The sequence below is a fragment of the Sciurus carolinensis genome, chromosome 15, assembly GCF_902686445.1.
Source record: "Sciurus carolinensis chromosome 15, mSciCar1.2, whole genome shotgun sequence".
NCBI lineage: Eukaryota > Metazoa > Chordata > Mammalia > Rodentia > Sciuridae > Sciurus > Sciurus carolinensis.
Window position 1 is genome coordinate 27,482,683 of NC_062227.1, and position 15,308 is coordinate 27,497,990.

The 15,308-nt window shown below is 38.6% G+C and overlaps 1 protein-coding gene across 22 annotated transcripts in view; it reads left to right on the plus strand.

Annotated features, from left to right (window-relative positions):
• Nucleotides 1–15,308, plus strand: part of Dlgap1 (DLG associated protein 1) — an 879,880-nt gene that overhangs the window by 524,591 nt on the left and 339,981 nt on the right. For 8 of the 22 annotated variants that reach the window (XM_047526690.1, XM_047526689.1, XM_047526695.1 and 5 more), the window contains one exon: nt 5,379–6,413. In XM_047526690.1, coding sequence (XP_047382646.1) covers nt 5,448–6,413 — 966 coding nt within the window. In that variant the 5' untranslated portion in view covers nt 5,379–5,447. Of the gene's footprint in view, nt 1–5,378; nt 6,414–10,796; nt 10,902–11,205; nt 11,345–15,308 lie in introns of those variants that run through there. The other 14 variants (XM_047526699.1, XM_047526702.1, XM_047526710.1 and 11 more) reach the window with 8 other exon arrangements.

A 15,308-nucleotide genomic window follows, 5' to 3' on the forward strand; every position in this document is an offset into this window, starting at 1 on the left:
CTTCAGCTGACTCTTCCCTCTGCATGTAAAAGAAAAATCAAGAACAGCAGCTCTAAATAAAGACATGCAAAGAAATCAAAATGAAATAAGGACTTGCCAGCTTTGCAAGGCTATTTTCCTCTTGTCAGCATCTTCTGAAATGTGGTCTGTTTGTTTGTTTCCTTGGGCCTAATAAATTACCTACCTTGAGAATTTCCTTTCCAGTGCTTAATCATTCTTGCTTCAGTCATCATTTGTATAGCAGTGTTTCCATTCCAGGTGTGGGAACTCTGGAAAAAACATCTCACACAGAGCTCATCACATGGTCACCAAGAGTCAACAACTTCTCCAAGCCAAACACCAGGACATATGGCCTGATGGTAAAATTGAACTTAGAAGGACAACAAAGTGTAATTTTGAAGTCATAGTGAATAAGAAAAAATTAGAGTGAATCACTGTAGTCATAGAAACCTTCATGAAGGCAGGATGACCACATTCTACATGTCTGTTCAGAGAGAAGGGCTTAAAAGACAGTGTCCTCTCTATTTTCAGAAATTGTTACAGCCAAATGAAATCAATTTCCAGGACTAGCAGTTTCTTTCTCTAAGAATGCATAAAATAGGGAGAATCATTATTTAGATTTTTTTCATGATTAAATCATGTCTCTGTGAACACATCATAACCCCTTTGACCAGTAGGGATACCCTGTATGCATTTGGTCACCTTTGCAGAAGTAAGCCCTGGGCTGTGCATATGAGAGACGCTCACCTCATTGTTCATACTGATGCTGTAGGTCACATGACAGGTGGAAGGAATCCAGTGATACCTGTGGATGTCACTTATTTTTTTTAATTTTTATTTGTTCTTTTTTAGGTATACATAACAGTAGAATGTATTTTCACATATTATATATACATGGAATATAACTGCTCATTCTTATGGTTTTTCATGATGTAGAATTACACTGGTCATATATTCATATATGAACTTAGGAAAATTATGTCTGATTCTTTCTACTGTCTTTCCTATTTCCATCCTCCCTCCCTTCCCTTCATTCCCTTTTGTCTAATCCAATGAACTTCTATTCTCCCTCCACCCTTATTGTGTGTTAGAATCTACATATCAGAGAGAACATTTGCTCTTTGGTATTTTGGGGTTGGCTTATTTCACTTAGCATGATAGTCTCCAGTTCCATCCATTTACTGGCAAATGCCATAATTTCATTCTTCTTATGGCAAGTTATCTTTCATTGTGTACCACATTTTCTTTATCCATTCATCTGTTGAGGGACACCTAGGTTGGTGCAAGTAGCTTAGCTATTGTGAATTGAGCTGCTATAAATGAACACCACTTATAAACATTAATTAAGATGAGAAAATTAAGATGAGAAAAAAAATAAGTGACAAAGATAAATGTTCTGGGAAAAGACTTTAAGAGTAAAGTAATGAAACCCATTATTCCATATAATCATTACATACCAAGAAAAATAAAAATAAAAAAGGCAAGGTAGGAGGAAAGTGAAGGAGAGACGAAAGAGCAAGACTTTCATAGCAGGTACCAGCAGCAATTGTCTGGCCACTGTCAGCAGCATTAGGATTTTCAAACTTCTGCCCCTGCTTCCCAGGAAGTCACCAAGTGTGTTGCTGTATTTTATAAACACAAATTGACATGTTTTTCTTTTAAAATGACAAGAGCATAAAAGGATAAAGGATAGGGTATTAAGTCATTTGTTTGACCTTGATCAAAAAGATAGGTTTAAGATATTAAAATGTTTATGATTGCTTATGGTCATTTTTAGGATCTTATTTACTTACATCATAGAGAAAAGGGATCAAAGTCTCAATACCCCTTAGCCAATCCTAAGTAAACAAGGACACAAGCTAACTTATTTATCCCTGATGCAATTTGTTACTCTCTTAGAAAATATAGTTGCTTGTCACTGTGCTGAAAATAGCTCACTTAAATCTTAGTAAATATCATGCTGTGTATGTTTAATTTACACAAATTGCCATTAGTTACATCATTTAGCTTAATTCATCATTAGTGGCCTTAAAAATGTTCTTCGTTTGCTCTGGTTGTCCTCAGGTAACATCCTCGCACATAAAACACTACTCTACAAGTTAATTATTGAATACCTGATTAAAATAATCTTGTACATTTTGGAGTGAATACCCATAATTCATGTTTTCAGCTCTTGCAAGTTTCACATTTTATTGAGAACAAAATATCTCCCCAAGCCCCAGCTGCTTTGGAAGGAAAGTTTGAAGCTTGTAGCATGTTGTTTTATATGTCAAGGTTCTATTCTGTGTAATCATAAGACTTATTATGTGACTATAATCCTATTGCATTATTCTTTTTTATTTTTTATTTTTAAGTGCATATTTGAAAGGCAAAGATGTCTTCAATGGGACCTTGGCTTATGGAAAGAGACGTCCTTGTAAATTAGTTTGCACCATGGTTTTGCTAATCCTTTTTTGCCACAGCCTAGTCTGAGGATCCTAACTTCATAGAAATCGGTCCAGGTTTTCCTTTTTCATTAGCATCTCTTCAGTGGGCTCTTCCTGAGTGTTGTGATTTAGATATTAAGTATCCCGAAGTGGTCCATGTGCTAAAGGCATGGTCACCAGCCTGGGGCACTACTGGGAGGTGGTGGAACCTTTGGATGGTAGAGCCTTGTGGAAGGAAGTTAGGTCACTGGGACTATTAGGACCCCAACCCCTTCCTCTCTCTCTTTCACTTCCTGGCCACCATGAGGTGAGCATCCTTCTTCATCACAGACTCTCGCCATTGACGTACTACGCAACAATAGGCCAAAAGTAATGTGGTCAAGTGACCATCAACTGAAACCACTCAGACCATGAGTCAGAAAAAAAAAAAAAAGAAAAACTTTTCCTGCTTTACATTACTATTTCAGGCATTTGTCACAGTGATTCAAAGCTGACTGAGGCACTGAACCACAGGTATTAACAGGTATTATCATTCCCGAGTTCCTTTTTTTTTTTTTATCTTGGTAGATATCAGTCTTTCTTGCTCCTTCAGGCAAATCATTCTCTATCTAGGCATCCTGTGATTAGCAGGCCAGGGGAACTCCCCAGACCTTAACTTCCAGGCAGGTAGAACTTCAAAAGCGATGATATTTTTCAGTTGATTGTGGAAAGTCAGAAGTCAAAGGCTCACAGTTGCAGAAGGAGCATTCACCTGCCTTGCTCTGGAAACCACCAGTCCCTGGAATGCCTGTGAAATGGTCCCTCCTGATTCTTGGGCATCCTTCCTTGGCTCTGGTCCTTCCTTGACCACATATTCATATTTTCACTAAGCAGATGCCACTTGAATCACAGTATGAACCACTTTGGGAAATATTGCATTAATGCATTAAATTACTGAAAAAATAATTTCTGATATTCCCACCATTTGGATGGGATGGCATTTCACTAGACACAGGATAGGCAAAACAGAATTCCTTCCCTCAGGGAGCTCATAATTGAGTAAACTAATTTCAAAAGTGATTAAAAAAAAAAAAAAACACTTCCCATCAGTTGTCCTAAAATATTAATCCAGAAAGTGAGAGGTAGGAGGCAAAAAGGAGACTCAGAGAGTGTGAACAGAGATCAGCAACATTGTCATAAGCTCACAGATGCCCTGTGTACCATGGAAGAGGCAAGACCTGCCCTCTCAAAGTCCACATCTGTCACCAAGTGTGGGTGTTTTATTTGGATTTTGTTTATTAATTAGACATTTAGCTCTCCCTCTTTGAATATCTAAAATGACATTTGTGATATTTTTGGAAAGTCATTTTGTTTTTTCAGGACAACTCTACATATGACAATTTTTGTATTGTAGGAAGCTTTAAAAAAAAATCAGGCTGTCAGCAGGAAATCAGTCAGCTCTTTAAAAACACACTGTGTTAGAGTCAAAAGAAAATCTTCCACCCCAGTGGAACGGTAGCCTCTTTTACTAAGGCTTGGGGAAGACCTGAGCTTGAATATGAATTCTCCATGAGTTCCCACCACTTGATTCTGCAGGAGTGACTAATCTACTGAACTGAACATTAGGCCCAAAGTCCTTCTCTCATGACCTCAAGAACTTTTCAAGGACCTTTTCTCTGGACATTCTGTCATCTCTTAATGCACATTTAACCAGTAACCTTAAATCAGTGTGTAAGTCAGCTTTCTATCACTGTGATCAAAAAAAAAAAAAAAAAAAAAAAAAAAACTGAGAAAATCAAATTAATGAAAAATTAGGTTTATTTTGACTGTTTCAGAGGGGTTATAGCATGGTTGCTTGACCCTGTTGCTTTGGTTCTATGGTGAGACAGCAGAAAAGTCTGGTGGAGAAAACTTCTTCACCTCCTGGCTGCCAGGCTGCAAAAATAATGAGGAAAAAGGAAGAGAACACGGTCCCAGTATCCCCTACAAGGGCACGCCCCCCAAAGACCCAACTTCCTCCCACTAGGCCCCACCTCCTCAGAGTTCTGCCACCTCCCAGTAACATCACAGACCAAGCCTTCAACACATGGCCTTTGGTGAACATTTAGGATCCAAGCTATAAACAATCAGTAAGACTAAATGACCTGATACTGAGTCAATTCAATATTTTTTCTCTACCTGCTCTCAGTTTGTTTAAAGGATATACTTGGCCTTCAGATGACAGAAATCCTTGGACAGTTTCTCTACATCTCTGATTTATTTGGCACATCTTTACTTCTTTCAGCTCTGATTAACCTGAGGGAATCATTTGCATATTATAATCGTTCCCACAGAATTTCTGATAATATGTAAAGATATGTCCTGAAGTTTGCAGGTGCCACTGGCTTCTTTTGTTCTTGCTTTTCACTCACATTTCCATTGTCACTTATGGAATGCTCACTATGTGCGACAGGGCTGCCGTAGAGCTAGGTAGGGGGACGTAAAGGTGACCGAAAATTAAGCCAGACTGCAAGGACCTTTTAGCTAAAAGAGAGAGCCAGAGGCAAGCAATAGTATAGGTTCTTATTCTCTGTGCTGGGAATAGCAGCAACAGTTTTTCAGAGCAACTGAGTTCTTTGGGTATGCTCTAATTATGATTATACAGTTAAGAATAAAACCAGAGAAACAAGGGGGGGAAAGACCCAATCAGTGGGAATGATGGGAATTACTTGTTTAAAGCAATATAGAGTTTCCTTTTCCCAGTTTTCTGACTTTTAGCACTACCATCTCTCGGTTCCAGCTTTGGAGTGAACTTTCCTGCCCTACAGAGACGAGAGAGCTTTTCCAATGATGCATTAAAGTGACTTTTAGAGACAGGGATAAGTTCTTCTTCCAGAAAACCAACACAGTAGTACACAGCACTCTCAGACAGCAACGGGTATGTGCCAATAGCTAGCTAACCGTTCTCCCCACTCTTGTTCTTCATTCCCTCAGGTCTTTGCCCAAGACGGGTCTGGGACTTGACGGGGTGCCCATGACCCCAGCGGTTGCTCCCCGTCAGCAATGAAAGGGTTATCAGGCAGCCGCAGCCATCACCACGGGATCACCTGTGATTCCGCCTGTGACTCGTTGTCGCACCACTCGGACCGCAAGCCCTACCTGCTGAGCCCCGTGGAGCACCACCCTGCGGACCACCCGTACTACACGCAGCGGAACTCCTTCCAGGCGGAGTGCGTGGGACCCTTCAGCGACCCTCTGGCCAGCAGCACCTTCCCGCGCCGGCACTACACCTCGCAGCAGGAGCTCAAGGACGAGTGCGCCCTGGTGCCGCGCACGCTGGCCACCAAGGCGAATCGCATCCCCGCCAACCTGCTGGACCAGTTTGAAAGGCAGCTGCCCCTCAACAGGGATGGCTACCACACGCTGCAGTACAAGCGCACCGCCGTGGAGCACCGCAGCGACAGCCCGGGTCGCATCCGGCACCTGGTCCACTCGGTCCAGAAGCTCTTCACCAAGTCGCACTCCCTGGAAGGGCCATCCAAGGGCAGCGTCAATGGGGGCAAGGCCAGTCCTGATGAGTCGCAGACGGTGAGGTATGGCAAGCGCAGCAAGAGCAAGGAGCGGCGCACGGAGCCCAAGGCCCGATCCAACGCCTCTCCCACCTCCCCGGGCTGGTGGAGCTCCGACGACAACCTGGACGGTGACATGTGCATCTACCACGCGCCCTCGGGCGTGATGACCATGGGCAGGTGCCCCGACCGCTCGGCCTCGCAGTACTTCATGGAGGCCTACAACACCATTAGCGAGCAGGCGGTGAAAGCCTCCAGGAGTAACAATGACGTCAAGTGCTCCACTTGTGCCAACCTGCCCGTCAACCTGGACGCTCCACTGCTAAAGAAGAGCGCCTGGTCCTCCACTCTCACCGTGAGCCGAGCCCGGGAGGTTTACCAGAAAGCCTCGGTGAACATGGACCAGGCCATGGTGAAGTCCGAGTCGTGTCAACAAGAACGCTCCTGCCAGTACCTACAGGTACCATTTCTGTCTAGGGATGAATGCTTACAATCTTTCCTGGCGTAATTATGTGGTCTTTTCTCCTGGGTGCTCTCCTTGGTTGTACTCTGAGTTGTCCATATGAACTTGAGCAAAGTATTTAGCGTTTCACTGGCTAAGTGTTCCTGTCAGGAAAGAACAAAAAGAGCAAATGCTATGAACTTCATCCAGTTATCCTAAAGAGACTAGCTGCCGTGCTCAAAGGCACTCCTTCACAGAGGCCCCGAGTCACTCGCTTCTTGTGTTCCTCTTTTGTCTGAGGGATCACAGGATGGAAGGCAGAGGAAAGAATTTTTAAAATAAACCCACCTTTAAAAAAAAGTAAACAATGTTTTTCCGAATTTTGGAAAGAGTTTAATTAAATTTGTACAGGGTTTTCTTTTTTTTTTTTTTTTTTTTGAGGGGTTTTGTTGTTGTTATAATCATAAAACTCTGCCTGAAGCTATTCATTTCTGAAAATTGATCTACAGCTCACCATTGCAGTGGTCCTCTCCAACACCAACACTAATCCCACCCCTCCAGCTCCTGCCCCAGGGCGTAGCAAAGCAGGATGATGCTCTGAGGAGGTGGAAATGGAGCCAGTTTGGGAACCTGAGAAGCACAGCTGCAAAGGCCCAGTACAACAGAGGAGAGGAGGATGAGGGGGAACATCAGTGCAATAAAATACAGTTAGTGTCAGCGAGTCAATCCCACACACACAGGCACAAGGCAGGCTGCTCTTCCCCTTCCACCATCTCTTCATGTTTTTGCCTTGGGCTTCCAACTCACTTAAACCAGATTTCACCTGGATAAAAATATTGGAAAACTGGGGAAGGGTCTTTTTCTTTCCCCCCTACTCTCTCCAGTATTGTAATTTTTCCCAAGACACAATCTTCCAACGTGAATGACTTTCATATTTTTTCAGTGCATCTTTTTCCTCTTTTCTCTCCTGCCACTCCATCTTAAAAAAAAAAAAAAAATAACTTTCTTCTGGACTATAAAAATTTGACATTATGACATGATCATTTCCTCATTTCCACTTTTATCTTAAGAAGAGATGCAAAGAAAAATTCTTCCCCTGAGTTCATCTCTTTTCCCTCTTCGAACTCCTCCTGGCGAATGTTGCTCCATTGGGAGTGTCACCCCAAACCCTGAGAATGCTACAGGTGAGCAGTCCCTTGGCAAGGACAGTGCCAAAGTCCATGCCCAAAGTTCAGAAGAAGACATGGGCTTCCCACCTGAAATTTTTTCTTTCCTTCTTATGTCTTTTGAAGTCAAAAGCTCAAATAGTGGTGAAAAGTGGAAGTATACATCCATAGTTTTCACAGGGACACAATTATGTGAGCGATATTTCTCATGGAACCTGTTAGGTTGCTGCAGGCATTAAGAAGTCATCAAGAGCTCTTAATTTAGTTAGGGATCATCTAGTCCACATGGAATGGAAAAAAATGTAGAGTCAAAGAAACATGAAGGTTTAGTGGGTTACATCATTGGCTTATGGAAGAGGAGGACTGGAATCCAAATCTTTTAAGGAGAAGTGATGGTTAGGAGGTTTGCCACCAAAGGATTTAGAAATTACTTAAGCACATCCAGGCTCATCTACCGCTGAAAGTAAAGTATTTTGATAACAGTATTGGTCTTGGAGAAAGGATGGGTAAGAGATAGAAGCCCTAGAACATGACACATTTTGTCGGTGAAGATTCTGTGACTAATGACAAAAATAAAACAATTTTTTTTAAAAACCATACTTTAATAAGCAGTGGTGATATTAGATAAGAAATGAGAACTATCAGACTTTTTTCTTTAAGAAAAAAAGAATACTGTACATGGATCAAGCACCACCAGCCCTCTTAGTAATTAATTTTTTTCATTATATTTGCATAAGTGCCTATATTCTATTGACCCTGAAATTTATTTTTCTTTCCTTTTTGTACCTTTTGGAGTCAAAATCTCAAATAGTTGGTACAAAGTGGAAGGATAAAGAAGATACTGCAGCTGGTGTGTTCACCCTTGCTATTTCATTCCATATTCATCATGATCTTGAGACCTATCTGGAATAATTCTGTTTTTATAAGAAAGGAAACTAAGCCTTGGAAATATCAGATGATTTAAAGTCCCATGACTTAGATGTTGTAGAACTGAGATTTAGTTGTAGATTAGTTTGATGCCAAAGCCAAAGAGAAAGGTGAGCAAGGAGAAAATAAAATCTTTAAAATAAACATTTTACTACTAAAATCCTTCACTCAAATGAGAATGAAATCTTTAAGTCTGGGGTTTGGTATAGTAGCATTAGTAGAGCTCCAAGATTTGGAGATACCATTCTCAAATCATTTACCTTTCTTAAGTCAATTTTTAAAATAAAATATTTGAGAAAGGTATAAGGGAATAAGTAAATAAAGTAAGCATTCATTTTTACATTACCCAATGAGAGAAATAAAACATCCATCACAATGGCTCACTCACGTACTCTTCATGGTCCCATTTCCTTCTTTTCCTACCCAAACTGATAGCTAATCTAACTTTGATACCCAAAATACCTTTGTTTTTACTCCTGAAATTATTGAAGTTTGAAAAAAATTAACATTTTCCATCCTACATTGGGCAAGAATTAACCCTGAACCATATTAATTTAATCTGTTAAACATAAACTGGATTTCCAGTCATACCTATTTAATAAATATTGATATTAATTGAGTTCCTATTCTATGCCAGACTTTCAATATAATTTTATATTTCCATGTGGGGAGGCAGCATATTAATAAGGTAAACAAGATGGAGAACTGTGTGCTTTTCTAACCCAGTGTGCTAAAGTTGAACAGTTCTTGTAAAGAAAGGGAAAGGAGAGCCATATATTTGAATGGAAGAAAGGGGATCAGAAAACACCCCCAGAGACCTGAGTTCCAGGCTTTTTTAAAATTTCCTTGCTTCTGGAAAATGGAGAGAGAATCTGCCATCCTGTGGAAACTCTTCTCAGGAATTAGGTGTTGCCAATCCCAGGCAACTACTGTGGAATAATTTTATTTATAAACTCATTCCTAAAAGCAAATTTGGAGAAACAGAGAAGGAATGTTTTTGTTTATTTGTTTTTTGAGAAATATTGCCTTAATTGCCAACTAATTTGAAACTGGATGTACAGATGGGTTTAAAATCAACTTACAAGATTTGGTTAGTGAGCACATCACTATCTACAAATTGCGTTCTCTATTGGTCACTACCAAGTAACATGGGCTGGAATCATCCTTTTGGCTCTCCGGATCTTCATCCCCTGCTAGAAACCAAGACACTTGTTCTAGAAGCCTGCCATCTCAGTCCACGTTTTTAAACTCGTAAGTTACATATGCCAGAGTACTAATTAGAGAAATTTTCAAGAGTTGGAAGGCCTGGGACTTTCATTTCATAAATGCCTACTAAAAGCGGATGTTTTGCAAATGTTATCTAATTAGCTCTTTAAAACTCTGGAAGTATTTTACAGTTAAAGATCCTGAGATTTAGTAAATTAGGTTAATTTACTAAGGGCACATAACTAGTACACCACAACCTGGTGTACTGATTCATCTACCTTTTGAGTTCAGATTTTTTGCAGTGACCATGCCCAATCCTTATCCATTCCAGAACCAAAGTAGAGAGAGGAAACCGAGCATTTCAAATACCTGTCATGTGCCTGAAACCATCTACATCTCATTTTATCTCAAAACAACTTTGTAAAGTAGTACTATATACTTTAGCTTTATAGACAGAATTGAAGTATGTAAGATTAAATCAGTATTAATGTCTTCGAATCCATGAAAACATAGTGAGTAGGAGAGCTCCCAAACTGGTCCAATTCCATAATATGCTTCAGAAATAGAAATAAATGCATTTTAATTTTATTACTCATTTTATTCTGTAGCAAATGCATGTGTGCCTTTGACCTTAAATGCGTGTATGCCCTGAAGAGGGCATGGATATGAAGTTAGACTATCAGTGAAATAACTGATTACATTCCTAATTTGATTCAAGACTGAACAAACTTTAAATTAATATTCATCAATAATAGAATCAAAATACCAGCAAATTTTGGATTCTGTCTTCATAGAATCACAACTTAAAATTAACTTCATGTAAGACCTTACTGTGATTCCTGTAGAAAATGAGAGGTCTGTAACAGGAATTTTAGCCTTTGCCTGACATAGACTTAGAAATCAAATACTATAGCTTGAAATCATTGCATGTTTCAATCAATACTGTCAATTGGTGATATGTGCTCACTCACAAGCTGCTTGTGGTTAATTAAAAAAAAAAAGACTCTTTTTTCCCCAATATTGTTATTTTTAAATGTCAAGAATCAGATGTCTGCTGTTTAGAACTATTGTACCGCTGCCAGTGGCTGTCTGTATTAGGGTTTGGAGCAGGAACATGGATTTGAAGACATTAAAACTGTTTAATTCACAGTTGAGATGTGGCTGGCTTTTATACATTTGGAATAAAGCATTTATGGCACATCTCAGGGTAAGTGCTAATAGTTAAGTAAATAAAATAGGTGGGGGGTGGGGGTGTTGTTTTGCTTTTGCTTTTAAAAAGCAGAATTCTTGGTTCTGTTTATGCCTCTTTATAGAAACGTGGTGTGTTGAGTGACTGGCATATAAAGCCATTCAGAAAAGCAAGATTTTAGATTTCCAACTGTTAACCTAAAAGAAAAAAAATCCCTTCAAATCGTGTATTTTGCATTCATCCAGCAGAAGAGACAGGAACAGGGAAGCCAAACGCTCTCCGGTAGAAGTAGGGAGAGAGACACACAGAGAGGGAGCGAGAGAGCAAGACACAGACCGAGAAAGACAGTACTCTCAGAGATGAAATTTTAGGAGAGCAAAATGATCGACCTTTTTAAGGCTGAGTGGGTTTCTTCAGTTTGTGTGCAAGTTTCAAGAAATGGAAGGACTGACCAGGTTTGGGTATAACTCTTTTATTACTTTGTATTTGATAAGTATATGTTGTTGGTTTGGGTGGGGGATTTTTTGCAGAGGGGGGCTGTAGTTTTTGTTATTGTTATTTTCTTTCTTCTCTAAATAATGGTTAGTAGGACTGAAAGAGCTAGCAAACTAATGTCTGTACAGATGGTAGGAAAACAGGTGGAGACATCAGGTACCTAGAAATCTGTGTCTCCACACGAGCTTCATAAAACCATTAATTGATATGATCTAGAGTATTATATGCTGCTAGAGGACATTATGTGGCTAGTGATTGAAATGTGATCGGTTGTGTTCCTGGACAAGAATCCTGAGTATTTACTGTTCCTTTACAAAAATTTCTGGGTGATTGCTTTTGTCAGGTTTGGGATTCTGTTTTTTCATTTTGTTTTTGTTTTGTTGTTAAAAAAAGAATTCCACAAAAGATCACTTCAGGAACATTCATAGCAAGCTTGCACCTAGGTTTTTTTTTTTTTTTTTATGCAGGTACAGTTATTTTTCAAATCTATTTCAAGATTATTTCCATCTTTGCTCAGTGAGAGTTTCCTTTCTCTGACTGAGTTTTTCCTTCCTCCTGTCTTTGAACAATTTAAATTATACTAATCAATGTTAAACTATTTATGTGAAATTTAAGAAAGTCATATTGCTAATTACTTTAGTTACTACAATGTTTTCTTACTGCTTTTGTCTAAAATGTTATCAACAATATTAATTGATGACTTTATTTTTAGTTTAAATTGCCATAATAATCCAGCCACGTCTCTTTGAATATATTTCCTATTTGGTTTGCACAATCTCTGTTTCACTGATCTTAGTAGAGATGGCTCTTCATTGATAGAAAGATGAGGTTACTCCTGCCTGGTGCTAACTTTGAATGTGGAATCAATGATCAGCTACAGAATGCTGTTAATTCTCTCTCTCTCTCTCTCTCTCTCTCTCTCTCTCTCTCTCTCTCTCTCTCTCTCTTTTTCCATAATTCTCACTATTGCCTATATCCAATTAATAGGGAGAAAAAAATACAACCGGAAAAACATGAGAAATCAGGTGTCCAGAAAGACTTAGAAGTAGTAAAGAGAAGATCAAAAATTAATAGGAAAGCGTTCTTGGAAGTTGTTAAAGAAGCATTATTATTCTTGATCAGTTATTTCATTGTTCAAAAGATATTCTCAGGAGCACCAAAAGCACTTGGTTAGCTACAGCCAGAGGCTTCTGAATGTAATATACACTTGCTGATCTCACAGAATTTCAATCTAATAATTGAAGACATAATATTGGTTAGCAAAGAGTAAAAGAGAAAAGCTAGCTTTGGCTATCTTATTAACAGTGGACTTTATTTCCACTTTCTCCAGTCTCCTTGAAGGACAGTTTTCTTGATTGAAAATTAAAGACACTAACCCAAGCTAATCCTTTCCCATTCTTTAATAGAAGGATTAATCCATAATTTCTAGCCCATTTGAGATCATGGCATTGTAAAATTTTACACAGTGATTTGTGAATGGTAGAAAATATGAGTTTTGTTTCAGTTTTTGTAGAGGCCGCTAAAAATACTTGCAATATTGCCAAGCTGACTTAGATTTGTAATTAGTGTTTTTCACCATCTTGATTTTAGAATCAAAGGCAATAATTTCTTTTAGTGGATTATTGTGAATTTAGAGTTCAGGGGAATAAAGCTTTCATGTAAATAAACTCAGTATCATTTTTCTTATTTTGAAGAACATTTGTTGGTTCAGGACCATAGAGCTTATTGATACAAGGTTGAATCATGTGGAAATGCCATCTGTGTTGGTCTGAAAAACTGAAATCTGAAATTTTATATGGCTCCTATATAGTGCCTTTTAACAGTCAGACATTTGCTGTCATTGGCCAGGGAAGTTTGGTGAAGAAAAAAAAAATCTGCCTTTTCAGGTAAGACTAGGTTACTATTAATAAAATCCATAGAGTTATGTGACTTCACTATGATGTGTATTACTCATCTGAAAATTTGAACCCATATTTTTACTCTGATGTAAAAATATATGCATATGTGACTTCACTTCTTGCTTCTCAAGACCATCTTGCTGGCTCCCCTCATGCCGGCTAGTGACTGGTTGCCATTTGGAACACATTTTGGTAAATGCATATTTAAGTGTCTTTCTAAATTCTTAGACTGAAACCAGAGTAGGGAAGTACATTCATTTTTCTTTCAATGAATGAGTCCCAGTTGGAATGATTTCCATGCTAGTTGATTCTCCAACAGAGTCCACTCTGTAAATGAAAGGTAATGACATAAAGTATTATTTAATTATTATTATTATGCAAATGACAGAGTTTAATAAAGGAGGAAATGTAGTGTAAGGAAAGGCAGATTGAATTCCTCCTGTTAGTTTTTATTGATGGTTTATTTCTACTGTTTTTAATTCTGTTATGAATTAAAGAACACACCCGTGATAAAGGAAAGACCTCTTCTGATTCTCTGATCTTTTTTTTTGTTGTTGTTGTTCTAATTGGTTATACATGTGATTCTCTGATCTTTTAACTGTTAAAAAAAAAAAAAAAAGTCCACACAGACCATCATTAAAAACTTGGTTTTTTTTCTTAATTTGCAAAAGTTTAGCAATATGCTCTCTGTTGTTTCCATTTCTAAGATAAAGAAACCTCTAACTATGTTTGTAAATTTGAGTTTTCTACATAGGTTTAATGTTTCATTTGTTTTAGGGCTCTGTTCCAGGTCAATTGTTTCTACTCATTGTTCTCACAGAATTAGGAAACTTTATACAAAAATCAGGCTCGTGATATCAAACAGCCATCTATAAGGCATAATAGTGTGGAGCTGGGGGTCACAAGTATGCATGTGCACAGATCTATGCTCATAATCCCTATGTATGCATAGGTGTGCCTGCACCCACACTTCTAAAATATATATTTGTACACTTGATGAAATCAGACCCACTATAAACAAGTTCCATAAAGTCCAAGGAAGAGGAATAACTATGAAGTAGGCAAACAGATTTTTCATAGATCCCAGTAGAAAATTCATTACCCTGCTTCTCCAGTGATTATATTGAACTTCATCTCAGACCATTAGTGTAGACTAACCTGGGGTGTCCTTCCGTGGAGCGAGGAAAAGACAAGGTTTAGTCCCTTTAGTACAAAGAAACACTCAACAACCTTGAAAGAAAATGACTTCTGCTCCTTCTCTTTTTGTAAACCACAATTTAATCTATACCTAGAAGATTTAAAGACAGGGTTTTGCTTTTTTTTTTTTTTTTTCCAAAAATGACATTTTTTAGACTAATAAAACCTCCTCATTGGAAGGTCATCTTGTTACACCTTTCCAATCACAATCTTCTCCCTGCAGTGTGAACATTGTATTTCCCTCCTTACTTATTTTTCATTTCATAATCACCTTATCAAAGAAACCTTTGAAATTATTTAGTTCAATCTACTCATTTTTAAATGAGAAAAGTAAGCCTTAAGGAAATACCTTGTCAAGATCAGTAATCTCAGTAGAGACCAGGGCTGGCAGGCACACTGCCTGACTTACCAGGGCTCTTCTGTCCCCTGGTGTCTTACACACTGCAAAAACCTTCAGGGCGCTCTTCAAGACCAACTCATCCATTCTGACTGCATTTTTTCGAGACAGTGAGGTCAGGGCATAAGGAGGCAAAGGGAGAAAAGAACTGATCTAAGAGTTAGATTTAAATCATGTTTGTGGCTTTAAAGGTTCATGATAGATGAAGACAGTTGTTATCAAGATAATTATCTGCAATTTGTAATTCTGTGGTCAAAAAGGCCGGTGTACATTTTTAACTTCTACAGAGAAAAAAAGGAAAGAAATGGATGTTTCTCCTGTTATCGATTAGTCCTTTCTACATCCCAATAGTTTCATTATGAGTGAATCTGGTTCCAAAAGAGGACAAATGAAGCAGAACAGACCCACATTTGGAGATGCAATCTTTAGTTTGTACAC